Source organism: Phacochoerus africanus, chromosome 2 (assembly GCF_016906955.1).
Source record: "Phacochoerus africanus isolate WHEZ1 chromosome 2, ROS_Pafr_v1, whole genome shotgun sequence".
Taxonomy (NCBI): Eukaryota; Metazoa; Chordata; class Mammalia; order Artiodactyla; family Suidae; genus Phacochoerus; species Phacochoerus africanus.
Genome location: NC_062545.1, coordinates 168,385,902 through 168,401,734, shown reverse-complemented (window position 1 = coordinate 168,401,734; position 15,833 = coordinate 168,385,902). Strand labels below are relative to the sequence as shown.

Below are 15,833 nucleotides of genomic sequence, written 5' to 3'. Positions count from 1 at the left end.
AAAAATGATGGACAGAGTTGCCTTCATGACTCAGCAGTTAACGAACCTGACTAGGATCCATGAGGTTTGATCCCCGGCCTCGCTCAGTGGGTTAAGGATCCAGCATTGCCGTGAGCTGTGGTGTAGGCTGCAGATGCGGCTTGGATCCTGCGTGGCTGTTGCTGTGGCGAAGGCCGGCAGCTATAGCTCCAATTAGACCCCTAACCTGGGAAACTCCAAATGCCATGGTTGTTGCCCTAAAAAGCAAAAGGAAAAAAATGATGGTCACGGACATCCCCTTTCCCCCGACCCCACTGCTGCTGGACTAACTGAAATGATGAACTACTTGCACAACAGTTGAGACGGGACACTCGCTCTCCCAACACGCAGACCAGGAGGCTAACTCAAGCCCTCTGAGCCGTAACTGAGCATCCCAGCGTCTATGCCATGTTAACTCAGAAGCAGCTAGTCAATACCATCCAAGTTTAACTGTTGACTCCCAAAGGACCGTTGCCAACTATCCGGACAATAACTCATTTTTGCCCATACCACAGGCTCTAACACTCCCCCGCCCCCCCAGGGGAACACACTAGAAAATGGCCCTGGGTCTGGCAGGTACATCCCCGTGGCTGGGGTTTGCTGCCCTGTGGGGAGTAGGACTAGAGGGGGATTTAGTGATTTCATGTATATTCTACCTGGCCCCACCTAAGACCACTAAGGTAATTAATCCAGGCTGCTAATGGAGAATGGCACCATTATATTACCCCAGGGTTGGTTGGTATATCATCTCTGCAGTGCTTGGCACCGGCTGTGGGAACTGAGGGCGGATGGGCTGTGAGGTCCTCCTGGCCAGGACAAACCCACGGGCAAGGATGCTATTTTCTCAGGATGCTGGTACGGGTTGTGTTTGGTTTAATGATTATGGTTTCTCCTGTGTTGTGCCTTAAATTTCATCCCTAGCCTAAGCGGAGGGCCACAGCGGTGGCCTCACTTGGAAATGAATCTGATTGTTGAGTTTACAGCGAGACGCCGTTGTCATTCACCTCTGGACTTCATGAAAAATCGACCCAATAAGCACCTGGCTCCAAAATTTGCCCCCCCCCCCCCTGGTGAATTACTATCTTTAGTATCCTGACTATCTTACTCTTGATATTTTAGCTGCTGAGTTGTCTGCACTGCATTTGTGGGGTTTGGTTGCAGTGCACCTCTGTTCCTCCCCCCAGGAATATAGTGGAAGAGGGTGAGCTGAGACTGCAGGGCATGTAGGGATGGAGTGTATGGTCAGCCACTCAAGATGGCTGTTCTCTTGCTCTCTGCACAGCCCCTGCTCGACCACTTCCTGCTTCACCTGTACCCTACTTGTATGACTATCCAATCCTCTTAATCATAGGGCTTAATTAGTAATTAGTAATTGCCTCTTTGCTTGCCCCCTGCCTCAGCCATTGGGTTTCCCTGGTAACTGATGAGCCAACCCAATGTCAACTCCTCCTATAAAGAGTAGCTTCTGCCATGCCCCCCCACCCCCTAGCAAGAAATGTCCTGCCTGCCATCTGCCATACACAGTGGGGTGCCACTCCAGGACTTGGCTTCAGACAAGTAAGATGCCCTGTCCAGTAAATCACTGGTGTCTCTGTTGCTGTCTCTGGGCCCTTAGCTGGATGAAGCCCAGCCACATCTCCCCTGAGAGTCCCTTTCCAAAGGCAGGACGATTCTGAGTGCATTTTTGCCTGGACACTCCAGCCCCCCCCCAACCCCCTGGCCCCCAAGCCGCCACTCTGTGCCCCTCTCGCACTTCCATGGTCCCATCTCTTTTCCCCACCTCCCCCCACCCCAAGGCTGTTAATGAGAAGCTCCTCTCCTGTCTTGCCCTCCATCAACCTTTCCTCTTCTCAGCCCCAACAGGGAGGGGTCAGAAGCCTCCAGCTGAACATCTCTAGGTCTAGAAATGGGTGTGAAGGTGACTGATAGTGTAGAGGAAAAGAGAACATTCCATATAGAGGCGGTTGGAGGAGGGAGGGAGAATGGTGGGCAAAGGAGGGCCCCACCTGTCCATGTGTCCCCACAGATTAGCAACAGGTCCCTCCTATGTGCATGTGCAGCCCCTTTGCAGGCTTCACTTGTCCCTGGGCTGGGAGCTCTGGTGCTGCACACAACCTGTGCTGCCTTCTGTGCTGGTCCTAATAAGGTGGGTGGACCTTGGAGTTGGGGCCCCCGGGCCGGGCAGCCACCAGCCGTGGACAAGGATACAGCAGGTATCTGGGTGTCCAATGGGGAGAGCCCAGCTGTGCCAGGTTCAGCAGCTCCACTCACGTCCTCAGGGGCTATGGGCAGCTGTGTGGGTGCAGCTCACACCACTGAGGAAATGGGGAGTCAGCAGCTTCTGTAGGAAGGGTGGGGGCTGCTGTGGGAAGAGGAGGGAAAGGAAAAGTGGGAGGCTTCCTGGTGGAGAAAGTCACCTAAGAGGCCCCTTCTAAGCCCCCTGGGTAGCCTGTGTTGGGGCCAGATCTCCCAGTGCAGTTACCTACCCCCAGACCCAGCCTGAGTCCCTGGAAGGAGGGGAGGGAACTCTACACATGAGAACTGACAGCACTCTGGCCTTTGACTCTCAAAAGCCCTATGATGAGGTCCGGCTAGGACAGTGAGGCACAGAGCAGTGTAATGACATGCCAAGGTCACTCAGCAAATGGCTTGAGATCAGCAGGGCCTGTGTCCCTTCTGTCCACAGCATCCTCTGAGTCTGGGGGTGGAGGTGGCTGTCACAGAGGTGCCATCAGGGCCAGGTTTTCTTTCACCTACAAGATGGTGTATGAAGAGCCTTAAGGCAGTGTGCCAAGTGCCTGACACCTAGGTGGAGCCTACCAGCCCCCAGAGAGAAAGACCCTGGCATCCCCTTCTGTGTGTCACCAACCCCTTCTTAGTGTCCACAGAGGGTTCCTAGGAAGGAACAACAGCGTTTGTCCCTTGGCTACAGAGCATCAACTTCCGGATGCAGGACTGTATGATGGGGAAGCCCTTGTGCAGCTCTGGCCTCTCAAACCCCAAGCTGCTACCCGGCCCAGGGAGGCAGGCAAGCAGGCAGGCCTGGAACATCAGCAGAGCACAGGAAGCTGGAATCTGACCCCTAGCGTTGGGCCTGGTCTCCATGGCAGCCGTGGATTTATTACCCGGGCCTCCACCCAGCTTGGTGGACTTTTGACTTGAAGTGGGGAGGAAGAGGAATGAGAAGGCGGTGCAGGGGACGGAGAGTGCACGGGTGGCAGCCGGAGGACCCTGCGTGATGGTAAGTAGGGGTCACTGTAGCCTGGCAGGGGTAGGGGGTGTTCGTGTGTCCCTCCCTGACGGTTTTTCTCTCTCTGCTCCAGGCCAAGTTTCTTTCCCAGGACCAAATTAACGGTAGGTTGAGTTTTCTTTTTCACTAGCAATTCACAGCGAAATATGGGTCTCATTAGGCGAGTTGCTCTGCTCACATTTTGTTGGTGGGTAGGAAGGCGGCTACAGCTTCGGCTTCAGGGCAGGGGGAGAGCTGGGCCCACCCATGGGCAAGGGAATGGCTGCTGGGTGGAGGCAGGTTGTGGTGGGGAGGAGCAAGGCTTGGAGGAAGGAAATGTCAGTATTATGTTGTCAGTGTGACTTACAAGACAGTGATGGGAGAGGGCGCTCAACTAGGTTTTCCTCCAGAACCTGCCGGTTGGGTTTAGGGAGGGAAGGGGAGAGGAGGTGGACCGAGAGATGCCAGCCACTGGCTGCAGCTGCGGGCCCGACAAAAGAAGGGGCTTTGTCATTGGCTGAGAAAAAGGGCCCAGGTCTGCATTCTCTGGCAGGTTGCATCTACTCTCTGGGCCTCAGTCTCCTTATCTGTAAAGAGGGATCAGCTTAAGTGGTCTCTGAGGTCCCCTCTGCCCTGTGAGCAAACCTAGTTTGGTGTAGGGAGCACTTTATCCCCCCGGGTCCCCTTTATTTCTCACTGTGCCCAGTTCTGTTTCCCAAGGCCAAGCCCAGAGAGTTGGGTTACACAGAACGCAGGGGCCCAGATCTAATAGGGGAGGCCCAGCAGGACTCAGGTTGGGAGGTAAACTGAGGCTTGCCTGGGCAGGGATTCCCGAGTTCTGGGTACCAGGAGCTTGATCTAAGAGGGGGAATGGGTGGGTGGATGGCAAGTTCCCAGTAGGTACCTCTGCATAGACCGCTGGATATCCTTACCCCAAAAGAGGGCCCAGAGCAGGGGCTTCTCTTGCCCAGATCTCAGGGCAAGACTTGATGTGTCTGAGGCTGACAGCTGCACTGCAGCCCCATCACCCCACCAACACCTGGTTCTGAGGCTCAGTGACCATCCCTCTGGGGCCTCTGACTCTCCCAGAAGGAAGAAGGTAAGAGTCCCTTTGTATCCTAATATGTGACACAAAGAAAGTGACAACAAATGTTTAATGAATGAGATTAGACAGGGTGGCTGGATGGAGTGGGAAGACCCAGGGAACTTGGAGGCAGCAGATCTTGGCTCCAGTCACCTGTGAGCCTCAGTTGTCTCATCTGTGAAGTGGGGACAAGGACACTGCCTCACCAGGCTGCCGTGAGTGAGAGACAGAGGATGTCAGCCATGAACCTGACATGGGGCCTAGGTGTCACCTAGATGTATGCTGGAGCCAGCTTGCCCTGCAGAGCTTGAGCCAGCTGGTACAGTTTTAGGAATTTTGGGAGCAGGTTGTTAAAATCAGTCATTAAATAATGGAAGACGAAAGAATGTTCCAACCTCTTTCTCTGCTACAAAACATTTTAAGATAGCTTTATAGCAATCAATAGTGCTGAAGATTTGACAGATTTCCATTTAATGAATATAATTTGCCCAAAGGTAACATAGTTTAATAGAAGGTCACTCATCAGGCTTAATGACAACATGGTCATTGGGAAAAGAGTTGCATTCACCAGCATGCCACCTCCTGTCACGGTTAAATTGAAACTGAGTTTGGCAAAGGGTACAAGAGCTGGCAGAACTCAGAGTCTGATTAGCTAGATGGAATGTATAATCAAGAATATTGAATATTTGTAAATTGGCCGCACATCCTAAGTCTATAAATCTTATGCTATGTACATATATCACCAGAGCTGGTTGTTAACACTCGCCAGCACAAAACTGGTCTTATCCTAGGCCCCAGGGTAGGATTTTTTTTCTCACATTGGGGTATTGGTATTTGCACGGGGAGAACCTAAAGGGGATTTTAAATTCAATTTATTGAAGCCAACTTGTTCTTTCAACAATCTGAGTCCTTTCTTTGTGCCAGCTCAGCTCTAGGCATTAAAAATACAGCAGGGCACGCAAGAGCCCCAAATCTCTGTGCTCATGGGGCTCCCCTTGCAGGGGGAGAGGACAACAAAGGGAAATAGTAAAAAAAAACCCAGGATGTTAGATGGGCAGCTTGCAGGGAGAAGAGCCGGGCAGGAGGGGAAGGAAGTGTGGAGGTTGTGTGGGGCCGGGGAGAGGGTGGAAGGAGAGGAGCCGTGTTGTTCCAGCACAGGATTCCAAGGTCAGATCCATTCTTCCAGATCTTTAAAGGCAGGAAGACAGAACATTTTTTATGTAACTGTTAGGAGATGGGCCCCTGTTTGACCCCAGCCCTCTGATACCAGGGGCCCACAGGCCCTTCCGATGCAGGACACGAGGGAGGAGGGCAGTTTACCCGCCTGTAGAGCCTGGTGGATTCTAGGCTCCAAGAGTGTAACAATCACTTCCTGACAATGGCCAGGTGGGGACAGCTGTCATAGGATGAATTCTCAGGAAGGCAGAAGGCCCACTGCTCAACAGAGGAAAACCCAGATGGAAGATGAAGCAGGGTGACCAAGAGAGGGCCCCAGGAGGGGCAGTGGGGAGAGCTGAGTTCCTGCAGGGCGGCCCTCTCTGACCCCATTCCCCACCGGCACTGGGCCCTCTTGAAGGGAATTAGGTTTTGCAGGAACCCAAGGTGGGGTTAGGCCAGGCTCCGGCTCTGCTTCCCCTGGGCCACTCCAGTCCCTGCAACCAGGTCCTGATGGTGGTCTGCCCCTCCAGAAGCCCAGGCTCTGAAAAGGTGGGCAGTTTCCCTTCAACCTCCCCACAGGCACAAAAGTAGCTAATTATCCCTAAACCTTGCTGGCCAGATTGCCTTTTTTTTTTTTCTTTTTCTTTTGTTGTTGTTGTTGTTGCTATTTCTTGGGCCGCTCCCGCGGCATATGGAGGTTCCCAGGCTAGGGGTTGAATCGGAGCTGTAGCCACCGGCCTACGCCAGAGCCACAGCAACGCGGGATCCGAGCCGTGTCTGCAACCTACACCACAGCTCACGGCAACGCCAGATCATCAACCCACTGAGCAAGGGCAGGGACCCAACCCGCAACCTCATGGTTCCTAGTCGGATTCGTTAACCACTGCGCCACGACGGGAACTCCCAGATTGCCTTTTCTTAGCAACTTCCCTGAACTCCTGGGCTGCCAGTGGAGGCCTTCACTAGGGAACATGAAGAGGCCCTACCTAGGTCTGGGCTAGGGGGGTAGGGCCTGCCTTCTCGCTTCTGCTCTGCTGCCCTCTGGTGGCTTCTGCCTGGGACTGGAGATCCCGTGTGGCATCAAGAGCAAAGCAGGCTGCCCACTGCAGACACTCAGCAGCTCCAGCCTTCCTTGGCCCGTCTGCACAATGGAAACAACAAAGGTACCACATCGTAGGGTCACAGTGAGGATTACTCAAGGGCATTGGGGTAGTAGTGCTCAGTAGTACAAGCTGCCATGTTAGCTTTGTTACCATCAGCTAAAGAGCAGCTGGCCCAGGCCTCAGGGACTAGCTGGGTGGCGTGAGAAGCAGGAGAGAGCAGGGCGCTGACAAGGATCATGCAGGGTCTTACACGTTGTCAAGTGGGCCTCAAACAGGAACCCCACCCCGCAGGCCCCAGGGGTTAGATGGGAGGAGAGTTTTGACCAATTCTGATGAGAGCCCCAGGACCACCCCTACGCCTGGTCAGAACCTGTGAGGAGCCCCTTATCTTGCCCAGCTACTCGCTGGCCTCACTGTGCACCAAGGGCTGAGGCCATGGGGAGATGCAGGCGGGGGCCGGCTCAGCTGAACTCAGGGGCTGTGGATCTGGAGGCCTTGGTTCTGACAGCCACTTTGCCTCCAGCAGGGGAGAGAGGGTTAGGGGAGAGCAGCAGGCAGGATCCTGGCAGAGCCTGGAAGGCCTGTCCGGCAGTGTCCCTTGAAGTCTTAAAGAGCAGGGCCAGGGCCTGTGTCAGAGCGCATCTTGAGAGTCCAGCCTGGAGGCCGGTGGCTGAAGAAGTGCTCACAGCTGTGATTATTGTCACCACATGTGAGAGACTCTCTGCCAGGCCTTCCCAGAAGGGATTGCAGGTCCTCCAATAACCCAGAGGTACTTTTCATCACATAAGTTTTCCTGCAAAACCTCCTACGAGTCTGGACCCCTTGCTGTGGGCTACTGGTCTCCCTGGGCTGGGCCTCTCAAGGCTGAGAGGCTTTGCAGAGGTTTTTGTCAGTTGAGGAAGGGAGCAGGGAGGGAGAGGGAGGCAGCAGAAGGAAAGTCAGTAGAGGGAAGGGATAGGGGTGACATTCCGTTAAATAGAAACTTCAGATAAACCAATATCTTCTGCATAGTTAAAAGTAAGCCCCACGCAAAACTTGGGATTGACTTAACAATAGTCATTGTCTATCTCGAGTTGACTTTACCTGGGCAGCCCTGTATTTTTCTGTGCTGTATCTGGCTGCTCTAGGAGGGGAGGAGCAGGAGGAGGCCAAAGGAGGGGGGAGGGCCAGGGAGAGGATGGGGGGGGCAGAGGGTGAGAGAGTGCTCCTGACTCTCTCTCTGGGCTGTGGCAGAGTACAAGGAATGCTTCTCCCTGTACGACAAGCAGCAGCGAGGGAAGATTAAGGCCACTGACCTCCTGACTGTGATGAGGTGCCTGGGGGCCAGCCCAACGCCGGTGGAGGCACAGAGGCACCTGCAGACTCACAAGATAGGTAAGTAGGTACTTGCCAGAGAAGGAGGAGTCTGGGCTGGTGGGTGGGTGCTCGGTCTAACATCAGTGCTCCTGGGGAGGGCCCAACAGGTGGGGGCAGATGGTAGGGGTGTGAACAGCTCAGAAATTTGTGGGGCAGGTGGTGGTCAGAGTTCAGGGCTGGGAGCTGTGGAGGCACATGGCTAGAGGTGCTGTGTATGGCTCTGGCTTCCTTGAATCCTCACAGCCCCAATGCCACCCCTGTCTCGGAGGGCCAGGGGATCTAGGCCATTCCAACAAGGTTGTTGCGAACCTGCAGTCCAGACAGCGCTAACATTGTTTTGAGAGAACAATGGCTCTTTACTATTTGTCATGTGCTTAGCTCGAGAACCCAGTGAGGGAGGCATTATCCTAATCCAAGTTTTACAGATTAAGATCAAGATGCAAAGCACATTAGGTAACTTGCCCGAGTGCTTAAGCCAACACTGGGATCAGGCTTGGAACCTAATTCTTTTTTTTTTTTTTTTTCTTCTCTCCTTTTTTGGCTGCCCCTCGGCATATGGAGTTCCCAGGCCAGGGATCAGATTCGAGCCACAAAAGTGTGACATACCCGACCTGAGGCAATGCTGGATCCTTTAATCCACTGTGCTGGGCTAGGGATCAAACCTACATCCTGGCACTGCAGAGATGCCACCGATCCCGTTGCACCACAGCGGGAACTCCTGGAACCCAATTCTAATTGCCAGGATTGACCTCCTTAAAAACAGTGCGAAACTGGAAGAAAAAATATATAGGAAAACCCACCCAAAACATTACCAAGTGTTTCTCTCTGGTGATAGAATTATAGATGATGTTTTTTTTTGTGTGTGTGTGTCTTTTTGCTATTTCTTGGGCCGCTCCCGCGGCATATGGAGGTTCCCAGGCTAGGGGTTGAATCGGAGCTGTAGCCACCGGCCTACGCCAGAGCCACAGCAACGCGGGATCCGAGCCGTGTCTGCAACCTACACCACAGCTCACGGCAACGCCGGATCGTTAACCCACTGAGCAAGGGCAGGGACTGAACCCGCAACCTCATGGTTCCTAGTCGGATTCGTTAACCACTGCGCCATGACGGGAACTCCTATAGATGATTTTCATTCCCTTGTTTCCTGTATTTTTGACAATGGGAACATACAGGACTTTTTTTTTGGTCTTGCTTTTTTGGGGCCACACTCGTGGCATATGGAGGAGGTTCCTAGGCTAGGGGTCAAATCGGAGCTGTAGCCAGTGGCCTACACCACAGCCACAGCCACATGGGATCTGAGCCGCATCTGCAACCTACCCCACAGCTCACGGTAATGACAGATCCATAACCCACTGAGCGAGGCCAGGGATCTAACCTGAGTCCTCATAGATACTAGCTGGGTTCATTACTGCTGAGCCTTGACCGCAACTCCCATACAGGACTTTTAAGACCTGAAACAAACAAGGTTTTGTTTTAAGAGAAAGAGAGAGGGGTGTCAGAGGCTGGGATGGCTGTTTGCATTGGCAGGTGGACACTCAGGCAGGAACAATGATGGGGTGGCCTGGAAAGAACTCCTGCTTAGTACCTGTCTGGACTTCCTTTCCTCACCTCTCCCAACCTGCCTGCTGGGTTATCCTGAGGTCCCATTGGAGGGCGCTTGCCACAGTGCTGGGAGCCCAGCCTTGGGAGGGGTGGGGAGGAGCCTCTGAAGGTCTTAAGCTCAGTGATGGGGTCCTCAGTGACTGAGACCCAGCTCTGAAGGGTGGCGGTTTTCTTTGGTTTGTCTCCTCCAAACAGGAAACTGTGGTCAGAGGCAGTTCTGATTTCCTGCACTTGCCGTCCAGCCAGAGCCAGGGCTGAGGGCCCCAGGCATGCCTGGAGGAAGGGCAGGGGCTGGGGGGGTTGAGGTGGAGGCTGCAATGAGGGGAAGGGCAGGTAAACATCCCGGGGAGGAGATTGAGGTTGGAGGCTTGAGGCCCCAGGTGGGGGGGGTCATCCATCCGTCTTTAGGGATGTGCCACAGTAGCTGCTAAAGAGGGACAGACATGTCAGTGCAATTCCTGCCAGTTCAGGTCAGATCATCTAGAAGGGAGTAGAGGAGGCAGTGCTTCATTCTGGTCCTGCCACTGCTCAGAGGTGACTCTACACTCTGAGCTCTTCTGTCTCCTTAGTGGGCAGAGTGAGATGATAACCTTCTTGTTGGGAGGATTAAGTGAGGCATACCGGTGGTGGGAACTCAGCAGAACAGGCTGCATCCTCTTCCCCATGACCACTGCCACCATCAAGGTGCTTCCTGAGTTAGGTGGCCCTTGAGCTGGCCATGAAGGCTTGGGCAGGAGGCCATTTGGCTTCCCCAAGAGGAACCTTTTCCTCTTTGCTCACTCTGCTGTGTTTGGGGGTTCCCCAGACAAAAATGGAGAGCTGGATTTCTCTACTTTCCTGACCATCATGCACATGCAAATGAAACAAGAGGATCCAAAGAAGGAAATTCTTTTGGCCATGCTGATGGCAGACAAGGAGAAGAAAGGATACATCATGGCATCTGAACTGCGGTCCAAACTCATGAAACTGGGGGAGAAGCTCACCCACAAGGAAGGTAATGGCCTGATCCCCCTCCTCCCCCAACAGCAAGAGGTGATTAGGGAATTTGGTGGAAGGCTATCAAAGCCCAATCCATGTCACCAAGGTTGTGCAGGCTCTGCATCCGATGGATGCCTCAGAAGGCCGTGACTAGATGTTGAGCTTGGTGAATTCTGGCCTTAAACCTGGGGAAACCAAGTTGGGATCTATTTGGGCATCACTCCATGTTAAAACTTTCACTGTGTGCTTTCATTTAGAGATTGTGACACTCCTGGGCACACTAGTACCCCCCTCATACTGGTTAAAGCAGTAAGCGCAGTGTGTAGCTTGTGAGCGGCAGAGCTTGGAGCTGCATCCAAGTCTATTAGACACTTGTACCCCAGCACCCCTCAGACTCTTTCCTCACACCATAGCTATCTTCTAGAGTTTCCTCGGCTGCCAAGAGTTTCTAAATTGAGGTGTTACTTTTGCTTCCTTTCCTCATGACCAAGCCAGTTTTTAGAGCTCTTCCAGAAGGTGTCTCTGGTGGCCATTGCCTCACACCTTCCCTTCCCTCCTGCCTCAGAGCAGGACGAAGGACTCAGGTCTTCTGGGAAAGCCTGAGGTCCATGGAAAAGGGCGACTCCAGTGCTGGGCCCTTTTCCAGCATTCTCCCAGCCTGCCGGATGGGCTCCCCAGTCCAGCCACAGCAGTCATCCCAGGTCACCGTCAGAGCCCACAGCCACCAACACCAGAGGCTGGGATTTCTAGTTAGGGCTCTGGGCTTGCCTATGATCAGGGGAGGAGGACACAGTGAGTAGAGGGAAAAAGGCTTCAGTAGCAAAGAGCCTTTAGTCTTTCGTTAAATCACAACAAACCATTGGAGGGTGTGTAAGATTGTGGTTTGAACTAGATTTGAATTCTGGTTCCCCCTCCTTCTACAAGACCTCAGATGAGTTTCTTAACCTCTCTCACCCTCCTCCGTCTTCTCATTGGGAAATGAGGCTACAAGAGACAATCGCTAAGGTCCTTCCAAGAGCTAACATTGTATAAAGCAGTCTGCTGAGATTTTATCTGCAGTCACAAAGGCACAGTGCAAAGCATGTAAAAATAGCGCTGCAGAAGGCAGATGGAGCTTCTTCCCCCCCCCCCACCAGCTTTTTCAGGCTGGCAGCTAGCACGATCTCATCTTTCCTTGTGGCTGTTTTAATGTGAACAGGGAAATACGGGCTCTCATTCCCTCCCTGGCTCTGTGGACACTGCTTGGCCTTTTATGTACCAGGTGGAGTGTTAGCAGAGGGGCCTTAATTCTTATGGTTAATGATCTCTAAAGCAATGTAACAGACCTCAAACTAAACACATCTCTCACTTAACCAGAAAACAAACATTTCAAAGAAACTGGCCAGGGTTGCAAGCAAGCAGAGACTGATGTCCCTTCCGTTGGCTGTGGGAAATAGGAAAGATGATACTAGAAGTAAGACTCCTTTACTGTCGGTGATGGAAAAAGCTTCGGTTTGATAACAGAAGCATCCTTGGAGCAGTCGAGATGGCTGCCAGGGAGGTGCTCTATGGGTTTACAAGGAACTGCCATTCTGCTCAGAGGGCATCCTTAGTTTCTGCTGCTTATCTTCGGGACAGTTACAGGCTGTAGTGGTTGGTGCTGGAACTCATGTTGGACCTGTCCATTTGGACAGTTTAACCAAGTGGTTGATGGGTATAAATAATATAAACTGCAGTCTCAATCTTAAAAAAAAAAAAAAAATGATGCTGAGAAGTACTATCAGCTTAAGCACAGAGCATGTAATTATACTTTGGAGGAGGATGGTTAAGCAGGAAGTCACAGGATACTTTCTAACTAACTGCCCAGAATTATGCGGGAGCAGTGAGACAGGGTTGTATGACGGTAAGGATGGTCCTGAGAGGCCACTGGGGGAAGATATAAGCTGGAATGGCTCTTCTTGGACAAGCTAGTACTTTGTACCAGGAAGCCAGAACCTGAAGAAACAAGTAAATGAATTTTTTTTTTTTTTTTTTTTGGAGAAACATCAGAGAACAAGGGCAATTTTACAGGCTTTGTGCTTAGGCACAGTTGAATTTATTTTCTCTTATACTACCCCCACATCCAAAACACACATTTCTAAAAGGGGTGATGGTGGCAGATAATTGTCACAAAGCCCCCCCGGGGTGGGAGACTTCAAGTTGGAAAGACAGGCGCGCGCAGGCTAGGGACAGGCCAAAGCCTGACAAGGGGAGTGGCATGATGGAGTGGCAAAGGGTGTCTGTTCTGCAGGGGGCTGAGGGTGGGTTGTGGAAGGTAAATCCATGCCTAAGCTTCCTGGAAATGTTAGCACAGGGGTCAGATATTTTTCTGAAAGAAACAAAAAAACCCTGTACGATGACTTGAGTGACTGATTCCTTACCAGTATACCTGCTACCTGGGTCCTTGCACAAAGCCTAACTCAAAGTTGAATCCATAGTCTCTAAGGGGACGAGGGTGAATTGTTCTACTCACTGGTTTACTTCCTCGTCTATGGGAATGGTCAATTGGATGCTCAGGGAAGACCTCTGGGGAGGGCGCCCCCCCATCCCCAACCCACAAGAACTGGATGTCCCTAACATCCAGTTCTTAGTTTAGTTTGGCCTAACACTAAAGCCAAACTAAAAAATTAATGTGATTTATTGCAGTGGATGATCTTTTCAAGGAAGCAGATATTGAACCTAATGGCAAAGTGAAGTATGACGAATTTATCCACAAGGTCACCATTCCTGTGCAGGACTACTGAATCAAGAGAAGAAGAGAGCCTTCCCTGGGCCTGAGAACTCAGACTGATGCATTTTTAAAAAGAAATGTGTTCCTTTCACTGGAGGGAGATGGCAAACCCAGCAAGCACACAGAGCTGACCACAGCAGAGTATAGCTTAGTAAGGAAACCAAATGACTTTGGCTATGGTATTAGCTAAAACAGCATGTATTTTAATAAAAGACTTTTTTGACTTTACTACCATGAGTCCGGCCCTTTACACATACATGAGCCTATGGTTTCAAGGTGGGCCAGGGTTCCAGTCCTGGCTGCCATTTCCCAGCTATAAAGTGACTTTGGGCAAATCATTTCACCCCTTAAAACCTTAGGATCCTCAATAAAGTTGGATTCCTACTTCTTACCTCATGGAACCTGTTGAGGATGGTCTTGAAAATGTCTTTGCAAATTGCAGCGCACTGTGTAATCCTCAGTTGCCAGGGTATGTTCCTCCTAAAAAGGGCAATTTACCAAAAGAAATATATCCCGTATCTGGGTTCTAGAACCATCTTGCACATTCCCAAGATAAAGCCAGTGCTAGCTGAGAAACAGCAACAAGCAAAGAGCTCAAACAAACCATGGCAACATTTCCTGGAGCACCACAGGGCCACATGCGAATTCTCATTCCCAATGCATAGTGATGTTCAGAAGACTCATTCCTCAACAGAATATGGGCGAAAACAGGTTAAAACAAGGCAGCATCAGCTAAACCATGGGAAGCATGATCTTACTTTATACCCCAAACCAAAGGAAACCAGATGTAATGAGGTGCATTCACTGAGGCTTTGCTGAGTTTGAGAAGACCCTTAATGATACTTCTTTCAGGATTTTGAGTGTTCCCCTGGCACATCAGAGAGGGTCACGGAACTAGGATGGTCTGTTCAAGTTGGGCAGAATTGATCACAGGGTTCAAGCCATTTCCTCAGGACTAAAGGAAAAGAATAAGGGGTGGAACAGGCCATTGCCATGGCACAGCAAGAGCCCCAGAAAACAGCAGTAGGGGTACTGGTCCTGCTGGGAGCTTTTCCAGCTCAAGCGGCTTTTTAAGTTAGTTATGTAACCAGGAGGTGCCAGGCTGGTGCTGGCTGTGCACTCATCAAACTTGTGGATCCACTGCTAGCGTCAGCACAGCCCTAAAAAGGGCTGGAGTCACACACCAGCATGTTGAAGGGGGAGCAGGGCAGAACTCTAAGGACAGAGATTTTCATCCTTATATGTATCAAAATTGGGCTCTCTGGGCTGTGGCTTCATCTAACGGTGCCGTAGTGGCTAAAGCAAAAGAAAACCAAATTAAGAGGGAGGTGTGTCCCTCAGAGATTTACCCATGACACAAATCTAAGGGCCAGACACAAAGGAAACTGCGGGGAAGAAAACAGTCACGGTGCAACTATCTCACAATGCTGCATGGCTTCAGACCAAATGGAGGGCCTGAGAAAGGAGAGCTGCTTTTGTTTCCCTAACAGTGTAACTGCCAATGGAAGTGAGCAGGGATTCCTAGGAGCAGCAGAGCAGGCTTTTGTGGGGGGAGGCAATAAAAAGCCTCCTAAACCACAAAGTAGGTGAAGTTGTGATTGTCTAGCTGGGGATCCAAGGTTCACAGTTACAAGATATCCAGGTTTTGTGGGGTCTAAGGACCTGGAAGAAGCCGGAGCAAGTGAGGGGCCCCAGTGCTCAAACTTCATTACCTTCAAGGTAACTCCACCTGTGAGCTGGCTGGTTAGATGTTGGCACCCCACGGAGAACCGCTCTATTTCACTTTTAGGCAAGGCTCAAGGGTCCTAGCTCCACATCTCTTTTTAACTCAGCATGGATATGAGGAAGTTAGTCCTGGAATGTGAAAGATTGGATAGTAGATAGCTGTGATTTAGATGGTAGAGGCAAAGCAAGTTTTGGGCTATAACAGTGAGGGTATGTTCCTTCAAAACTTTACATCTTGATATGCCACATACAATGGTACCTGTATGGTTTTAAAGCGCATGTTATTAATCTTATTTGCCTAACAAGAATCTGAAGTGTACCTTGCCAAAACACCCAAGTGGTGTGCAATGGCCATTAGAACCTGGGGCTCTCGTCCACTGACTGTGTTTCTAATTATGGATGTTCAGTGGGTAGGATTCCAAGATCTTCTTAGATGTTCTAGTGGACTTAAATCTCTACTCCAGGAAAGGCTTTGACACCACCCCGTGTCCAGGTTTCATGCACATTCCTGAAATTCCACTTGGTTTACCCAGCACCTAGTATTGTTTGCAAAAAAGGCCACAGTGCTCTTAACAATCAACTTGCAGAATAATTAAACAGATTTAAAACTAAACAGACTCTGGGTCATTACAAAGCTAGCCAAATTTGAGTAAGAAAGGGGAACGATGGCTGTATATTCATTACTTACCCTCAAAGCATGTTGCAAGAGAATGGGTTACTTGTCCTGCTTTGAAATCTCTGGATCAAAGGGGCTCTGGAAGCACAAAGCATTGTCACTTTTTCTCACAGGGACTGTTACCTTGTATACGCAGCAGTGCATTTTACAGAAGA

The 15,833-nt window shown here is 51.2% G+C and overlaps 1 protein-coding gene across 2 annotated transcripts; it reads left to right on the top strand.

The window, feature by feature from the left end:
* Nucleotides 1-225: 225 nt before the first annotated feature.
* CALML4 (calmodulin like 4) lies at nucleotides 226-13,505 on the top strand. 2 transcript variants are annotated; one of them, XM_047767154.1, is made up of 5 exons: nucleotides 226-3,259; nucleotides 3,342-3,372; nucleotides 7,826-7,966; nucleotides 10,356-10,544; nucleotides 13,193-13,505. In XM_047767154.1, the coding sequence occupies exons 1-5, from the start codon at nucleotides 3,257-3,259 to the stop codon at nucleotides 13,288-13,290; spliced, it is 462 nt and encodes a 153-aa protein (XP_047623110.1). In that variant the 5' UTR covers nucleotides 226-3,256; the 3' UTR covers nucleotides 13,291-13,505. The 2 variants fall into 2 exon arrangements, with proteins under 2 accessions (XP_047623110.1, XP_047623111.1); XM_047767155.1 differs by lacking the exons at nucleotides 226-3,259; nucleotides 3,342-3,372 and adding an exon at nucleotides 3,408-4,346.
* Nucleotides 13,506-15,833: the final 2,328 nt, after the last annotated feature.